The following is a 19299-nucleotide window of genomic DNA, read 5'->3' on the forward strand; positions in this document are numbered from 1 at the left end:
AGTAAAAAGCGCTGTAAGAAATCTATTTTTTAAAAAAATTCTTGGGAATTATTTAACCTAAGAAGAAGTTCTAGTCACAAAACAAGTCAGAAGTAAACAGTAAGAAGGATAGCAGAACACAAAACAAAAAAGAAGTCAAAGCCCCCTATCTCCCTATGGTTAATATAAAGGACCTATGTCAAAAACAAAAATAAAACAAACCAAAACCCCCAAAATGGTAACAACTATAAAATTTTACGGGAGACATAAGACAAAATAGGAGACAAAATAATAGTTTCGAAATAGGAAGGCTCAGTGCTGCAAAACGACAATAATCTTTTCAGTCAATGTAACAGAAATCCAAACCAAAACAAGATTTGCTTTTAGAGCTTGACAAAATTATTTTAAAATACAAATCTAAAAAGTAAATTGTAAAATATGACTAGTCAAGGAAATTTTGACAAATAATAATGAAAGAGGATAGAGCAATGGAATAGAATTGAATGCCCAGAGACAAACTTAAGTGTATAAAAGAGACAAAAGAGCATTTCAAAATAGTGACACGAGAATGGATGTCAATGGATGTCAAACCTGGTGACAGTTTGAAATAAAATATCAAGTTAGTTCCCACAGATTAAAATAAAGAATTAAAGTAATAAACAAAAAATGAATAAAAAAATGCAGAGATGTGAACAATTATTTGAAATAGTTGTAGGAAAGGCCTTCCATAGCATAAAAACAAAGGGAAAAAAACCATAAAAGTAAACACATAGATCTGACTTTACAAATGAAAAAAAGTGAACAACAAAAGTGTCCTAATGGGGAGTTTCTGTTTAATGGGGAGTTGCTGTGTATGGGAAGTTTCTGTGTATGGGCACAGAATTTCTGTTTGGAATGATGAAAAGTTCAAATGGATGCTGGTGATGGTTGCAAACATATGAACACACTTAATGCCAATGAACTGCGTACTTCAAAATGGTTAAAATGGTAAATTCCATTATGCTTAAAAAAATATCATAAAGCATTTAAAATTCAAGCCAGGAAAAAGTATTTTCATCATATGACCAAACTAGTTTTTGCAAAGCATAACGAAATCCTATCTAATAAAGACGGAATATGCTAATTGACCATCACTCCATCACAAAGATGGCTGCACCCACAGCTGAAGCCAAGTTGCCATAAGGAGCCTTAAGAAGCAATCAGCAGGGACCTGAGGCTACGCCCTCCCCCACCCCCGTAGGGCTTGACGGGACCTCAGGCCATGCCCACCACCCAGCGGGGCTTGACAGGGAATCTCAGGCCGTGTCCCCCACCTGGTGGGGCTTGACAGGGGACCTCAAGGCATGCCCCCCACCCCGGTCTGGGATGGGGGACCTCAGGCCACGCCCCCCATCCTGGCGCCGGGCCAGGGGACCTGAGGCTACCACCCTGCCCGGTGGGGCTTGACAAAGGTGGGACTGGCTGGGTCTGGATCTAGCCCAATGGGCGAGGGGGGCAGGTCTGGGTCTCACATGATTTTGAAGTGCATGTGGGTGGGCGGGGAGTTGACTCTGGGTCCCGTGGTGCGCCCCAGACTCTGAAAGGAGGAAGGTTTTCATATACATTTTACTAATTTTCTTTCATCTCTGACACTTCTATTACAGAGAAAGGGCAAATAGCAATATTAAATTATTTCTTCTAATTAATCCCCTTTTCATGTGCACGAATTTCGTGCACCGGGCCACTAGTCTTCAAATAAAACTCATATACTGTATATGTTTTAATATGAGCTTATGCTACTATGAGAATTAGCAAATAATTAAGTTCTCATATTTATCTTATAAAAGCTTATTTTTGTTAGTTTAATTCCGCATGATGCAATCAGGTCTACTTAGCATATAAAAAAAATCAACTCTATGTCTTGCAGGGGATTGTAACATTTTTAAATTGAGGGAAACTTGGATAAAATTAAAATATATTATTACTAGTGGCCGGTGCACAAAATTCATGCATGAGGGGGGGCTGGGACCACTGGCTCCTAACCGCTCAACTGCCTGCCTGCCTGATTGCCCCTAACCCAACCTTGGGCAAACTACGGCCCGCGGGCCGGATCCGGCTGTTATATCCGGTTCTCTTGCTCTCCCCTCCGCTCCTTTACTTTGAATTTTTATTAGTTTACACAAACACTCCATCCATGCTTTTGTTCCGGCCCTCCGGTCCAGTTTAAGAACCCATTGTGGCCCTCGAGTCAAAAAGTTTGCCCACCCCTGCCCTAACCCCTCTGCCTGCTTGCCTGATCGCCCCTAACTGCCCTCCCCTGCTGGCCTGATCTCGCCCCCAACCGCTCTCCCCTGCCGGCTTGATCTCGCCCCCAACTGCCTCTGCCTGCCTGATCACCCCTAACTGCCCTCCCCCGCCAGCCTGATCTCACTCCCAACTGCCCTCCCCTACAGGCCTGGTTGCCCCCAACGCCCTCCCCTGCTGGCCTGGTTGCCCCCAACTGTCCTCCCCTGGTGGCCTGATTTCACCCCCAATGGCCCTCCCCTCGTGGCCTGATTTCGCCCCCAACAGCCCTCCCCTGCTGGCTTGATCTTGCCCCCAACTGCCCTCCCCTGCTGGCCTGATCTTACCCCCAACTGCTCTCCCTGCCGGCCTGATTGTCCCTAACTGCCTCTGCCTGCCTGATCAACCCTAACTGCCCTCCCCTGCAGGCCTGATTTCGCCCCCAATTGCCTTCCCCTGCCGGCCAATTTGGTTCTGATTGGTTGGTTTCTATGCCAGTCAGCATCAAAAGCTCCACCTCCTAGGTAGCCATTGGCTCCCCACATTCACCCAGATTTGGTTCTGATTGGTCGGTTTCTTTGCCAGTCAGCGTCAAAAGCTCTGCCTCCTAGGCAGCCACTGTCTCCTTCAATTCACCCAATTTTGGTTCTGTTTGGTTGGTTTCTATGCCAGTCAGCGTCAAAAGCTCTGCCTCCCAGGTAGCCTTCGGCTCCTCACAGATCATCCAGATTTAGTTCTGACTGGTCGGTTTCTATGCCAGTCAGTGTCTCCGGGACTATCTCTGGGCCTGATCAGAGAGGCGGCGCTGATGAGCAGCCCCTGCGGAGTCCCAGAGAGAAACAGGCGCGGCTGCTGGCGAAGCCCATAGAGAGAGAGGCAACAGCTGATCAACAGCTGCCATGGAGGCTGCGGATCAGACCCTGCCTCTCTCTTCGGGCCTCTCTCTGAGCCTGATCCACAGCCCCCTTGGCAATCAGTGCTGGGTTGCCACACCCGCAGCGGCGGCAACCCAGCACTGACTGCAGGTCTGACTTCCGGTGTTCAGTCAGTCGTTACGGACTCTTGAGTTTTTATATATTAGGATTCATTGATAGGTACACATGACTTAATAAAGACAGGCGAGGTAACTTAAAAATAAGGTCTGATATAAATAGAATTATGACTAAGAAATGTGCTCACCCCACCCAACTCAATTCCTTAGTGTTCACATTATATATATTAATGAAATTATATACATATATGTTTGAGTATAACTTTACCAAAATAATCCTCAGCTAAATTACTTACCTGCTTATATCCTGGCAAATGTAACTGGAAACAAAATTACACTTCAGAAAAAATTACTAGGTAACTACAGAGGCAGATATAGGGGTATATCCATACATGTTCCCACAGCCCCAGCAACTTCAGGTCCTTACCTTCTGGCTAAAGTTCAAGACTTTACCCACAGTAAGACTTCACTAAGAATGGGATGGCAGTAGAGGTTATCTATTGGGGCTTACACATCGGAATCAGTGTTGTGTTTAGGGTAATATACACAATAATACTTTTTTCTTAGAAACAACTTCTTGAGTTTTTCTGGGCTGGATGCTTTACAAGCTGTTTTACACACCCTCCCCTCCCTCCATCACTGCTGAACGTTAGCTCAAAATCTGTAGGATCCCAGAACACCAACATAGAATTCAGTTTGCCCCACTGGATTTATGTAGGAAAACGTATGGAATGAGCTAATGCCCTTCTCCAGTCCTAACCTGCAGTTGCTAGTCCTGGCAGCATTGTCATACCTGACTCAGATACCAGCGGTACATGGGAGAGTCTGCTCCTGGCCCTTGTTAGGGGCCTCCGAGGGTAGTCTTCATTAGACTGCACGTCACAGCTCTCAGGCTGGGAGCTCCCCCTCCTGTCCTCACCTGTAGCCCCAGAGCCACTCCCATTAGTCCTCTCATCATGTGCTGGGCCTGAAGACCCCCCTTGTGGCAGAGTCCTAAAGGAAAAGGCGGATCTCGTACCATCCGGGCCATTCACAACACAGGCTCGGCTGGTTGAAGGACGTTCCTCATCAGAACACCTGCTAGTTCTCCTTTGGGATTCCTGGGGCCTGTGACAGCAGCATCTGGGGCAGACAGAACTCTCTGCATCTCCCTCCTCCATGGCCTCAGAGTCCTCTGACCCAGCAGGGGAGCAGACACACTGCCTGGACACATCCACTTCTGAAGGGCTAGGCTCGGAAGAGCCGCTGCTGTTCACCGTCCTTACACAGTCAGGGCTTTGAGAAGCAGTGCTGAGTGAGCTGGAGTTTCCCACTGTGCTGGCGGTGGTGCTGCTGCAGCTGGGATACACATCCTTGCTTTTTTTCTTTTCAGGAATATCCCTAGCTGCTTTCATATCGGCTTTGATTTGCTCACTGGTGACCTGACAGCCTTTCTCACAGCTGCTTTCCTCGAGGGGAAACTGCTTCGATTGGCCCATCTGATGGGAGTTGTACCTCTTTCGAAGTGGAGTCTTGCCTTTTCCACTTACTGCTTATAGAAAAAGAAGAATGGCCCAAGGAAAAGAAAATATTTCAGTACAAATTCTGGACAAAAGGCAAGAATAAATTTGGAACAGGAAACAATGTACACTAATTTTCCTAAAGTATAATGGTGACCACATCACTCAGTTACTAAAAAATTCTCTATGGCTCCCTAGTGCTTTCCAGGTTTATACTCCTCAGCTCAGCCTTCAAGGCTCAGTATGATCTGATTCCATACTTACATTCTATTCTTCTCCCCTCTGTATACATTCTATACCCCAGCCCAAACTTTCCCCCAACTATACTCCTGCCTTACTCCCTCAGGGCCTTTGTTCTCACCAATTCTCCAGCCTTGGACCTCTGTTCAATCTGTTCTGCACCCCCACCCCCACACCACTGTAATACATTCCCTGTGGTATTATTATACATGTTTCCGACCTGACACTTCAACCAGACTAGAGGTTCCCCAGAGAGATCATGCCTTACTCATTTCTATCCCTCATGGCATCTAACACAGTTCCTGGGGCACAGTAAGGCTCAATGACTATATAAAGGGTACATAAAAACAAATCATGTTTTATCAGGCTGGCAGAAGATCTAGTTTCTACATTCAGAAACTGAACTTTCTAGGAAACATAAGTTAACCAGCTGGTCACATTACTCCTAATTTCAGTTTCCATTAAAGCTCCTTTCAACCACAGTGTAAAGATATCTGAATTTCTTAAAAGGCATAAAATAAGAATTGTGTGATTAGTCAATTTCCCAAGTGAGTAAATTTCCCAAGTCTAAAGAACTGAGCTTTCCATACACAGAAGTGTATATATATTTCAGGTTTTGTGTTAAATGTATAATGAACTAAGCATTCAGACACATAAAGGAGAGAGTACCCAAGAAAAAATGAGTGGAGAATTTTTAAAACCTCATCCTTTGCTGAAAATGGTAAGCATATGGTTCTGAGAAACAAGAGGGAAGGAAAGACAAGGAAGAAGTACGAACCTAAACGTTAAGAGAATTACAGTTTTCTGGTGAAGCAAATGGCAGAAGGCTGTGGACTAGATGTGAGAAGAGGCAGGGGATTATAGGAACATACTTAAAAGGAGTCCCCAAGCACCAAACCAGCCACCAACATTCACTAAGCACAACTGGACAGGTTATGAGCTGGGGAATGTCTGTGTGTTCATTGCTCTGGATGGTTCATTGACTAAGCCCTCTCTAACCCCAACCCCGACATCGCCACTTCCTAAAAGCCTTAGGAGTCACAGTCCTCACGTCTTCTCTCCCGGAGCCCTGACTCCACAATATTTTTGTTGTGCTCCCCTCGCCCTAGATAGCACACCCCGATTACACTCTCACTTGGGCTACTGCCTTTCCTGCTCCTGTCACATTTCGTAAGGAAATGTGAACTGCACCACAAGCCATGGTGGGACATCTTATATAAATAAAGGCCATGTGTGTCGGTTCTCATGACTCTCACTAGTAGGTCAGGGCATGACAAAATCTCTCACCTGACAATTCTCTGGACTGCTCTGACTCTCTCTTTTTTTCTTCCCGCTCAGAGTAACGCCGAGTACCATTCTTAGGAATCCAGACTTCTTGGAGCTCTAGACTATCTTCCTCATCATCACTCTCTGAATCATGAACAGTAATTGGAGTTGGTTTTACTACACGCTGAAGACCACTGGGTCCTAAAACAAAAAGCACAGGCATAAGTTATTTTTTTGCCCAAGAAATCCTCTCATTCTAAGTATTGTTTCCAGGAACCTGGGCTCACACACATGCTTTGGCTCTATGGAGCCTCCCTTATCACTCATTTTAATGTATCTCATACACTAGGATGAGATACTGTGAAAGCACTTTAACTCTAAAGCATTATATAAACATTAAGTATGATTAACATGTCAACAAACTTTATACATTTCTAAAGACAAAACAGATTATATGGCCTCTCCCTACAGGATCTTCAGTATTTGAAAATGTCACAAAAGCCGCCCTGGCCAGTGTTGCTCAATGGTTATCACATCGGCCCATACACCAAAGGGTCTTGGATTCAATTTCTGGTCAAGGGCACTTACCTGGGTTTCAGGTTCAATTCGACCCACAGTTGGGGTGCATGTGGGAGTTAACCAGTCGATGTGTCTCTCTGAGCATTGATGTTTCTCTCTCTTTTCTCCCTCTCCCTCCCTCCTCCCCTCTCTCCCTATCTCTATGAAAAGCAATGGAAAAAACATCCTCAGGTGAGGATTAACAAGAAAAGAAAAAGTCATATAAGTCATGCTAATATAATCAAAATAACAGTCATGATAATCATCTTTAAAATAGGCTGTTTTTCCAATTTTGCAAATGTACAAAGAAGGCAAAGGAAATGAAGATGAACCTCAGACACCTATGGGACTCTCCACATTCTTTAACGGAATATAGATCTATCTCATTGGATGCACCTAAAGGCTAGATGCACCGTTACAGTTTGGTTGACTATTTACAGGTATGTAAAGAATGTTTAATCTGCTTGGCACTACACACAGTAAACCTTTAGCTTCTATGAGCCAATTTTCTCGGGAGAGTGACTGATATTCGCTCCATCCATAAAATGTAAGCTCCAAGGAACCTCGCCTATCTTTTTCCTGTTAATATTGTACAATTCCTGGCAAAGAATAGGCACTCAATATTAGTTAAGTGACTGCATCTGTAAGACACTTAAAACAGGGTAAACATTTTCAACTCAAAGACAAGTTAGCCTTCCCAATAGTTCAGGAGTGAAATAATTTTAGTTATAATCTCAATTCTGTCCTTTGCTCATTGGCTGAGTGGTCATGGGCAAAAACTTTCAAACTTGTGGAAGAATATTAGTTTCCTTACTGCAAAATGAAGGATGGTATTAGATCATCTTTAAGAGCCTCTGACTATAGCCTGCCATAAGTCAACCAGAGCAAAAGATTAGATCTTGATCTATTTACTAAACCAGGTCAACTCTCCACTGCTTCCCCTCAACACCAAAATGAAGAGAGAGAAGCAAAATATTTAGTCAGGTCATTTATTTTCCCATCAACAATTTGAGTGCTTTCTTTCTCTCTCTCTACACACACACACACACACACACACACGGGGCATATGCCAATAAAGTTGTTGTCACAGTTACAAAAAATTAAGAGCAAACTTTAGTAAATATATATACAAGTAGCAAGGAGGACACAAATATAATATAGTTCTAATTAATAAATAGCATATAACAGATCATTAGCCGTAATATAAAAAAAAATAAAAAATTAACCATTCTTAGTGTTTTACTTCATTAGTCAGGTCCTAGTTTTCACAACCATGACTGTGGGAAGTCACATGGTTACCTGCTTGTTCCTCATCAACATCCACAGGAAGAACTGCCTGACTGTGAGCTGGAGTCTCAAGTCCACTCTCAGCCATCACCTCTCCATCTTCTTGCACCATGTCTTCCATCTCATTCAATGCTTAAATAAAAATAAACAAAGTCAAACCAGAAAAGGTCTAAGAAAACCACAAAGGCAGCCCAAACAGGGCACCCCTGAGAAATGAACATGCCCCTGATTATTAGGCCCACTTTGGAAAAATATCATAAAATTGTGCTTCACTATATTAACATTAACAAGAAGTGACCAACTGTTCTGTAAGAGAGGAGGGATCACTTGGTGAAGAAAGCCCATCACTGTAAGATGAAAGCAGGGACAAAAGCACACAGCTGAGAGAAAACATTTTCATTCCTGAAGATAAGAGATGGCTGTACCAGGCAACTGTTTGTCTCCTTCTAAGCTATTTGCTTTAAGATAGGATGAGCCACCTACTGGAAGACCTTAGGATCATCTTATAAGCAATAGTTTCATAGTACCTGCCAGCTAATCCAGGATGTTCTGGGTAGGCAAGCTCAAATTGTGTTTCCTTTCCTACTCCCTAGAGGCTCTGGTATCATTTTTGGCTAATGTGTGGCAAGGATTACTAACAAATACACTAAGTACATTATTGACATTTTAATAGTATTCTAATGTTTAATTTGCAACAAAGTCTTCACTACAGTTACTAGTGCCTATCTATATATATAAAAGCCTAAGCAACCAAACAACTGGTTGCTATGACATGCACTGACCACGAGGGGACAGCCACTCAATGCACAGGATCGGGCTCCCTCCTGTCTGGATTGGGCCTGCAGGGACTGGGCTGAAATCAGCTATCCAACATCCCCTGAGGGGTCCCGGATTGCGAGAGGGTGCAGGTCAGGCCGAGGGACCCCACCAGTGCACGATTCTGTGCACCGGGCCTCTAGTCAATAAATAAAAATGTGTACTTTCATATTTTTTCCAGAGGATAAGCACAGTGAACAATTTCAGACTGCTAAGCTTCAATCAGTTTACTATAAGTACTAAAGTTTCAATCAGTTTACCAGTCTTAAGATAAAATGGTCACTTTTCTAAGAGGATCCTAAATAAAAAATTGCTGGTTTTGCTAGCTTTTTAAAATTAAATCCAAATCCCTCAAGTCAGTATTTAGGGCACTCAATTCAGTACCCATTTAATCCCTAAACCTGTGTGCCTGATCTCAGTTTGAGTCAAGATAATACCAATACTTTACAGCTCAGGCTCAACTCAGAGGACGGCAGACGTCCACCTTGTTCATCACTATATCCTCCATGCTTAATTAAGATGTTCAATAACTACTGCTGAGAAATCAACCATCCAACCATTCGAGTTAGATGAAAAAAAACTGAAAGAGAATCTGGTTCCTGAAAGAATCTCCTTAAAGAGACAAGCCAAGTTAATGCAAGCTGATGAAGCTAAATACAGCAGGGTGATAAAGAGTGGATGGCTTTGCTTCATTCTGGGGTTGGTCCAAAACTCATTAGAGGCCCATGTGTGAAAAGCTTTAAAATTCTACATTAAGGAAAGTAAACATGTCAATCCAAATTTTAATCTAACTTTACAAATAATGCTAAATTTGCACCTAGAGTTGAAGCATCAATGTTAGTCATGCCAACTAATTCTCATTGATCCCTTTTAATTTTGAATCTTTGTGCCACTTTTTTTTTTAATTGCTCAGCCTTTCACAGCACAAGATCACAAGATCTCTGATTTGACAAGACTGTACCTCAAATATTTGGTTTGTGTGTAAGTCCCACACAAACTAAAAGCTCAAGTTTCTATATTAGTATATTTGAGTTCCATTCTTCTCTCTTAAATCAAACACAGTGTTCTTGCACATGTTTTGATCCCTGCTGTACCAATAAGTGATTCACAATGGAAGGCGTTCTCCATTATGCACTGAGAAACATACAGCCAAGTAACTTTCCAGTAGAGTCTAGAATCTGTCCAGTAAATTAACTCCAACCACAACTGGGTTCAGAGGGTTTGGGTGGTTCCGTACTGCAGCTGCTGTCATTTTCCCATGGATGGTCTGTGTTCTCTGAAGTCCAGATCCTTATGGTGCCAGTGACCATTATGATGACACTCAGGGACCACAAGGCAAAAGAGATAATACCTAATCTCACCTCACTTCCTCTCCTTAGCTCCTAGCACCTTCTGCTCTATACTTTTTTTTGGGGGTGGGGGGGAGAGGGGGGAACAGGGGGGAGCGGCAAATATTTAGCTGTAGGTTTGAAATGTCTAAGAGTACTTAGGTGGAAATAAAAAGGATAAAGCCAGATATAAGTGCAATATTTCAAAAAGTAAGAAGATCAAGGCTGGCACAAAAGGTTTAGAATTCATTAGTTGGTATAGAAGCCATGAGACTGAATGAGCTCATGTAGAAAAAAATGTTAGTGAGATCAAGAAGAAATGTGGAATAGAGCAAATGGTGCAAGGAAAGGAAACTGAGCAGGCATGTCCAATGAGATAGGAGGAAAATGGTTTCAGAGATGACAAGAGAAGAAAATAGCTCAGGAAGGTAGAAGTGGGCAACAATGACAAATGCTGCTGAGATGTCAACTAAGATGAAAGTGGAGAAGTGACTACTAGCTTTTGTTAAGAGTCACTGTTGACTTTCAAGAATCAAAATGGAGAGTTCCGTAGAGAATGTGTGAGGTGGGAAAGGGAAGACAATGTCTACAGATGATTCCTAGATGAGGGGCTGCATACCAAAGAGTGACCCTGAAGGAAGTCATGCTCTATACACAGTATGCTTTCATTATCAAAGCAGTTACATACCATCAGGGCTCTTTGTTCTCATTAATTACTGTGCCCACAAGAATGGGTGAGGGAGCAACCGATAGATGGCTAGAAGAGATTCTTCCTAGTTCTTTTTTCTTTTTTTGTAATATATTTTCTACTGATTTTAGAGAGGAAGGGAGAGGGAGAGAGAAACAGACAGAAATATCAATGATGAGAGAGATTCATTGATTGGCTGCCTCCTCATGCCCCCTACTGGGGATTGAGACCACAAACCTGGCATATGCCCTTAAGCGGAATCGAGCCAAACCAGCTAGGGCTTTTCTCTAGTTCTTAAGGGTCTATTGGGGAAGTGGAAAAAGTAATTTCACTCTATCCTCACTCACCAACAGAAGGGCAGATGAAGCCTACTAACACATGGGTTGGCACACAGCAAGTGTTTAGTCAATATTAAAGAAATGGAAGGAAAATTACATAAGCAAAATCCAATAGGTCTTTATTAGTTCATGTACTTAATTTGCTGGATGGTTGTGAAGACTTAAAGATGAAAGGTATGTGAAAGATGCCCAACACAATGTCAACTACATCATTGGTATTTCTTTTTTTCAGCTCTGGGGACGTGCAAGCTGAATATTCCACATCTATTGTTCAGGGACACATTAAGAATTGCTCTTTTGCCCAAATCCTGAAAGTTAAATCTCAGTTAAGCCAGGCCTCAAAGGAGCATTGAACCCTACTTCCTATGGCATCTATAAGTCCTTCCCATTTTGTAAGTAGCCTTACAGATTCTGTGGACAAGAGGCATTACATGGAGAACTTGAAACAAGCAAGCAGACAGGCAAATTTCATCCACCCCTTCATTTACTTTGTCAACTTGGACCCTAATGTGTAAAGTGACAAAAGTGAAATGGAGGGAAGGACAGAACACAGTCAGAGAAGTATGATCCAAAGTAAAAATCATCTCTATCTGGAGCTCACAAAAGATCTGGGTTACCGTCGGCTGCAAACTGCTGCTCTCCTGGTTGTAGATCCTGCCGGAAGTCATTCTCCTCATCTGAGTCATCTGGATGATGATTGTTATCATGGATGTTAGCATTATTCTGGGCATTATTATCATTGTCGTTGTTAGAGTTCTGGTTGCTGACAAGGGCTGAGGACACCCCAATTCCAGTGCCTGCACTCAGACCAACTCGAGCACAGCCCTAAGGTAAGACAAAACCACACGCTTATAGCCCTTATTTCATCTCTACATAAGAATATTTATATAGCACTTTATTTATGAAATGCTTTTACATACACATACAAGAATTCAAGTCTGACAACACTTCAAGCAAGATAAATTGTTATTATGCTTGATTTTCAGATGAGATGCATGATGGGAAGGGCTGCCCAATAGCACATGACCACTAAGAGGTACAGCTGGGACTTGAAACCCAGTGTTCTGACCTCAAATCCCACTGACTCAACAGTGGGAATGTAACCATTAAGAACTGACAAGACAGAACATACTTAGTTGAAGCATTAATTTTTTTTATGGTGAGAGTATAAATTTTATTTGTTAAGCAGTTTTAAAATAACATTTTGTTCAACTGGGCAATCTCAAATTTCCCAGGATATACAACCAACTAAAAAAGACAGCAGCAAAGTAAGACATTTCCAAATAAATTTGTAATCCTCATTTATATTTTGGGTTCCAGATTAGAGATTTAATCTCCCAACTAATTAGTATGAGTAATAATTTGTATTAGCCCAAATTTCTGTCTTCGCTTTTACCGTATCTTCAGTTTATAGAACTGATGAAGATAGCTTTTCCACTTACTTTTTTCTTCCCCTCTTCTAGAGACCCCTTAATACTCATTTACAAGAAAGAGGCCATGCATTATTCTGACTTTTATGCCTTCACTGAGTCTGGCAGTAAAAAGTCCAATTATAACACTGTAAAGGTATATTATTAGGAAGAAAACACTTGTTTTGTTTTCTTCTTTGGGTACCAAAATAAATGAACAAAAATTCTCTCAAATATGATTTACTTTGGGTGGTTCACGAAACATCTGGTCCAGTGAAATAAACTCCAGGCTCGGCAATAATTCAATAAACTGGCCGAAGGAGTCCAGCTTCAAAGCATGGCACCGCACTAAGTTGATATCAACCAATCGTGTCCATCTTGAGTGATCTGTTGATGAAACGGCCAGAAAGAATTTAAGCAACACTTTCTCTATTACTGATGAATGTGGCTATAGGTCACAAAGACTTTCAAGTCTGGTTTCTTTAAATAATTTTTATCTTATCTCTACAACTTGATTAACTGTAAACTATGATGTTCATTACCTAATTTCACTGTGGGAATCATTAACGTGTAACCAAGTTAGCCTGGATTTAAACGTGATCCACTCAACAACCTATATACCTATTCAACAGTGGGACACTAAAGAAATATTGGTGCATTAATTTAATAGAACATTATGCAGCTTTTAAAAGAATGCAGAACTGAATATGCTTGATTTGGAAAGCTCTCAAAACATTCTTAGTACAAAAGACAAGCTACCGGACTGCATACATAGCAGGATCCTTTTGTATATATAAATCATTTTCAATGCTATACATGTATAGGCTGCAATATGCCCAAAATAGTCTGCCCAGAGAATATACAAGAAACTGTTGATGGTGGTTACCTTTGAGGAGACTTTTCATTTTGTACCTTTCTGTACTGATTGATACTGTTTATCAAGTGCATGTATTATTTTAGTTTTTAAGTGTTAACAGGAGTTCTGAGTGATGGGATTATAGGCCATTTTTTAATTTTCTTCTTTATACTCTTCTGTATTTAAGAAAACAAACAAATCAAAAACCCAATAAATGTTATTTTTTAAAAGTGGTCTACACTTCCTAAATTTAAAGTTTGGATTTCCCAGTAACTTCTTAATGCAGCTGGGCCAGGGATTTCATTTCTGGTGGGTGAGACATGGTCATTCTAATGAGTGATTGATCTCAACAGAGACCCCAGAACCCAAAAACAGGCCTGAAGACAGGCTTTGTGAGGAGCTACAATATCCCTGGGCGGTGGCGCAGATAGCAGAGGAGGCAGTTCTGCAGGTGTTTGTGAGGGGGCATGGTATGATTAAAGAGGATATCACAATGAAAATTCTCTAGTTCTGAATTTATTTAAAAGTTGAGAATTTAGGTATTTAAGAAGGAACTTTAAAGAAATAAATAGTATTACACTCTTGGGGAGAAAAATCAACTCCCCCATAAGGAAAAATACCAAGTGTGAAAGTCACAGGGGGGTTGCGGGGGGAGAGAGATCTGAAATAGCCTAGAATTTTAAGGTGACAAAAAATGTCTATAAGTTAATGTGTAATATGTCACCTAACTAAAAGTTAGATATATACCCACTTTGCCCTTTCAGATAATGTGCCATTTGAAGGTAATTCAGAGAAAGCAACCATAATATCCCAAGCAACAATTTCTAACCTCATTGTATGTGCCTGGCCCAAAGAAGTATATATAAAGATCAGGGCACTTGAATCCATAACCTGGACAGTACAAACTTCTGGACAGAAATTGTCAGGAGTTCAAAAAGGCACTGAATATACTTCCTTCTCCATTATCAAAAGTTCCCAGAACTTGTATGAATAATCCAAGTAAAATATCTGCATTTTATATTACGAATGCAATCCGCAGCACACACAGAAAACAAAGATACATATTATCTCAACATAAAATACAGCCAGATTTAAGCCCACAGTACCTGAGATCCAATTGTATGGATTATGTAGATGGGGGCAATTATAAATTGCCAGATATTTGATACAGGAAAAAACTTCATTGACTGCCTTCATCCCTATATCGGTGATAATACCAGGATTTTCTACCACATCGGCCAGACCGTACTTCACCAGATCCGCATTAGCCATTCTACCTAAAAAGAGAAATAGACTTTTTTTTTTAAAAAAAAAAAAAAAGGTTAAGTGTCCAGGAGCATTGCCAATTCTTTATCTTAACATCCAGTACAATCACTCTTTATGATCATTCTGTGTCATCTGCCCATCATCAGATTCAGGTTCAGTTATAGTTTTTAATTAGGTGTATTGTACAAATGGACATTAAAGTAAGAATTTATATTAAAAGTTAAGGGGGGGCAGCTAATAGGAAAAATTATTTCCAATTATTTATAAAAGGCAAAAAGAAAGCAAAAATTCTTAAAGCAAAATTGACAGATATATTGTATTAGTTCAAGTCTATGGTGAAGTTTTAGTTTTATCTTTTAAAAGAAAAATAATACCTTAAAAATATAATTATTTCACAGTGTGAGGATCATGTTTATGGAGTTGGGTGTGGCCATATGTAGAGAAGAATAAATTTGGGGAATTCAGATTCATTTTTAGAGCCCATGTTATTGGTTGCTAAATCTGCATCTGTCCCCAGGGCATGGACTTCTAACTCAAACACACCCACACTCTCTGCCACTGAGCTCCTACTGTCTTGTCACAGACGAGGGGGTGTATATAAGTAGAAGAGGTCCCTCCATTCTAGTTTATGCCACTGGAAATCACACCTCATCCCATGTCCCCTTATCAATGTTTCTCTCATATATCTTCCCTCTACTCTCCAGGATGGTCCAGTTGACTATGAACACTTTAAAGTAAAAACGGAACTGTATCTAGTTCACATTTCCATTTTCAATGTCCAGCACAGGGCTGGTGATATAGGAATTCAAACAACATCTCTCCCAGTCCTTGTAATCAAGTGACACAAAGCACAAAGGAAATACAGTTGCTCTGGTGAAACTGCCCTGCATACTACAGGGATTTATATCTTCAGTTTGGAACATGCTTAAAACAAGCAACCTACTCCAAAACTCTTCCAATTTTGTTTTTCATATAGTTCACAGTCTCTCTCCAATAGTACCCTTTTTGGGCCTTTATTGGCATTTCTTGCAGATTACCTGAACTCATCCTTTACCATTAAGCTAAGCAATTTTGAACCCATCCTTTACCATTAAGCTAAGCAATTTTCTTCAGTCTCCTGATAAAAAGCTTTTTCTTGCCCACTGGATTTGAAACTTGCCTTTTCTCTCCTCTGATCAGGTAAATCTTGAACTGACCCTGTTCCTTGGGCGCTGTCTGAATAAACAGCCTGATATGAGAAATCCATGTCCTACATTCACTCCTTTGAGACTACTAGCGGATTCCTGCTCTTGGGGTCTCCTGATTGTAACACTCCTTCAAAACCCTGAGGACATCACCAAAGACTCATTTTTGTTTCTTTTTTAGTTCAGCTCATAGGTCTGCTAAAAGTTACCATTTCTGAATGCTTTCTAAATGTCAGAAATTACAATAATAAAAGCAATGAAAACCACAACAAGTAAGAAAACATGGACTAAAGTAACTTGCTCAAGGCCCCACGATTAGTAGGCAGGCCTCAAGTCCATCTCCCACCCTCTCTCCAAAGCTTCAGCACTAAATATTACTCTGTACTGCTTCTGGTTTTCCATGAGTATTACATGCCTATCACATTTACAGGAAGCTCTGAGATCATAAATCTCTGTAAACATAGAACGCTTCTCTAAGTATTCATCCTTGGGTCACTTTTCTTATATTCCTAATACATAACACCTGTTTTTCAGTATGTCCATTTCCTCAATCTGGCACTGTCACTTCTACCATAAATGTCTGAGACAAAGATTTTTGTCTCTTTTTATATTTTGCCAGACCCTCTGTAACAAAAAAAGTGAGTCAAGTTTTACCAGGGCCACCCCCACCTCCTAGACAGATGCTTTAAAATCTAAATTACTGAGGCTGAGATTTAGTGACAGTGTGTGACCAGTGACCTCTCATTCCTCTCTAAATAGAGGCACCTGGATCCTATTCTGATGCAGAAAATTCTAGGCTGCCTTTGAAGAAGCAGAGAAGAACAATTATACTAGAGAAATGGAATAACTGCAGCAAATATGAAAAGGACAGCTTATAAAAAAGGTCAGAACTAAGAGACCATTAAATATGAAAAAGACTGTGAAACAAGTTATTTTGAAAAGTATAAGATAATAATAGTCAAAGGTTCGATCTCCAGTCAGGGCACATACAAAAGGCAACCAATGAATGAATAAGTAATTGAAACAACAAATCCATGTTTTGAGCTTTGGGGAAGAACAAAATATAAGATTATAGAAAGAACACTAATTACCAAGCTAATAATTTTGTTAAGTTACTACACAGATAATATTACAACCTCATTCAAAACCAGAAAAGTTTGTTACCAAATAAAGCAGGTCCTACAATGTCATTCATTACAATGTTGATGAGATACCACAAGAACTTTATTCTTGTTTATATCAATTAGCGTATGGTTAAAATTAGTTTCATTATACAAACATTGTTTTGCCACAGTTCCAAGAACTTACCAAAAACGTTATGGAGGGACTTACTGTACACTGATTTTATATGAACTTACTATACTAATTTAGCATTTTAAAGCAACATATGTTGGTGAAAAGCTGATCTCTTTCAAAGCTATAAAGATTGAGTCCTGTTTGTTAAATTGGCTGGTTTGATTGTTTTAATCCTTCACCTGTATTAATGAGAACTGCAACAAATAAAAAGTATAAAAAAACCCTATTACTATGATAATTATTAGAAATGAAAAAGGACAACAGTCATGCGGTTTGACCTGGACTGTCCTGACCAGAGGAATTAAGCCTTCTATGGTTTTCTACAACACAAATTAGATCCAAAGAAAAAAATGCCATCTGGAATGACAGTGAACAGTGTAGAAAGACTTGTTGCAAATTACATGGGGAATAAACTAATTCTTGCAAAAATAAAAACATGCTGGTGTTCTTGCATGTATGACTAATGTCATGTGGGAGAAAAGTTTGAATAACGAATTGACATGCATTCAAACCCAAAGGCTAAGTTCCCCATTGTAAATACATTCCAGAAAATGCTGTGAACAAGCCTTCCAACAGCAATCATCATTAAATGAATACTGACCATTATGTGCTCACACTATCTGGGAAATCCAGTAGCCCCAGCGGGCTAATTATGGAAATGAAGAGCATGGGCAGGGAATGGGACCTCATCTGAGAGGACCATCAAAAGCTTCAAGAAGTGTGGCAGATCAAATTCAACAAATGGAACCAAGGATGACATTCTGTGAAAAAAATGAAGCAGAATGGGAAAGAAACTTGGGCAGCAAAGTGGAGACAATATCAAATGTAGATATGTAGATAAGGATTTTTTTTTTTAGTATACTGATAATCACTACATTTTCTATAATATGCTAAATTCAGAGGCAATATTGAAAAAATAATCACTGATACTTCAAGTTTAAATTAAAAATTTCTTTTTTCAAGAAGTGAGAGCACCTAAGAGTTTAAGTTGTCTTATATTCAGGAAAATATATGGAACATCCCAATTCAGGTTTCAGTCAAGTAAGTTCCCTCCAGAAATTCTAAAGAATAAAAAAATGGGATAAGTCTTACTCTGCAGCAAAAACTCATCTACATATCCCAGATGAAGGGTTTCAAACTGGGGGAACTCCAACTCTGCCATTTTTAGGGCAGAAAATACGCCATCTTTGGTTAGGGAAGGCTGGATTCGAACTTCATGTAACCTATGAACAAAGATAAAATCACAGTAAAATATAAGCAACCAGTAAAATACACAATCAAAGTAAATTACAAGCAACCAGAATCATAGGCTCTTCCTAATATAAGGCTCTAAAAGAAGTTTATCTTACTGAAGTGTCAAATGCAAACAACTTTTCTCCCCTCCATTAAAAAATACTAGAGATGTTTCCTTTGAAGATACATATTAAAAAGTGTGGGCATATCTTAGGTGGTACACGGAAGTTCCTATTAAATAACAATGAATTATACAGTAAGAATCTTATATCCTTCCCAGTGCTTTCTTAAACCTGATTAAGTCAAGTTAAGAATCTGGTGCTGGTATTTTTTTAACATCGTTTCTATGCTAACCATTATGTCCCATTTTAACAAAGAGTATACAGTTCTACAGTAGGTAACAATACCTATTTATTTAAACTTAGAAACAGTTTTGCTTTATTTATTTTCTTAATATCCAAATGATGAAAAGACTTGTTTTCGAATAAATTGAAGAAATAATTGACCCAATTTAAATAAAATATTAAAGTACAAGTAGAGGTAGACTTTTTGATAACATAGGAAATAGTAAATGTGGCAGAGGGATATGAAATGTGTTATAAGGTCAGAAACTTGAAAAGGCTGATTTTAAACAGATTTCCCAACAGCAAATAATATCTCCACCTAACTAAACTGATTCAGAAGATCGTTGAAGTTGAGACATGCTTCCTGAGAGGGCTGCAGGCGCCAGAGAATCAATGCTGACGTCTGTTAGACTCTCAGGTACTTCTAGAGAGCTGACTGCTTTTCTCTGATGAGACAAC

General features: G+C 40.2%; 1 protein-coding gene across 5 annotated transcripts in view; it reads right to left on the bottom strand.

The window, feature by feature from the left end:
* FBXO38 (F-box protein 38) overlaps window positions 1-19299 on the bottom strand; it is a 58179-nt gene that overhangs the window by 13061 nt on the left and 25819 nt on the right. For 2 of the 5 annotated variants that reach the window (XM_080675270.1, XM_080675271.1), the window contains exons 9-15: window positions 18356-18486; window positions 14624-14794; window positions 12906-13048; window positions 11870-12077; window positions 8095-8214; window positions 6259-6438; window positions 4026-4760 (exon numbers count right to left, since the gene is read on the bottom strand). In XM_080675270.1, the coding sequence (XP_080531396.1) occupies window positions 4026-4760; window positions 6259-6438; window positions 8095-8214; window positions 11870-12077; window positions 12906-13048; window positions 14624-14794; window positions 18356-18486 (1688 nt within the window). Of the gene's footprint in view, window positions 1-4025; window positions 4761-6258; window positions 6439-8094; window positions 8215-11869; window positions 12078-12905; window positions 13049-14623; window positions 14795-17864; window positions 17978-18355; window positions 18487-19299 lie in introns of those variants that run through there. The other 3 variants (XM_080675272.1, XM_080675274.1, XM_080675273.1) reach the window with 3 other exon arrangements.

Source organism: Plecotus auritus (genome assembly GCF_963455305.1).
Source record: "Plecotus auritus genome assembly, chromosome: 6".
NCBI classification, from domain to species: domain Eukaryota; kingdom Metazoa; phylum Chordata; class Mammalia; order Chiroptera; family Vespertilionidae; genus Plecotus; species Plecotus auritus.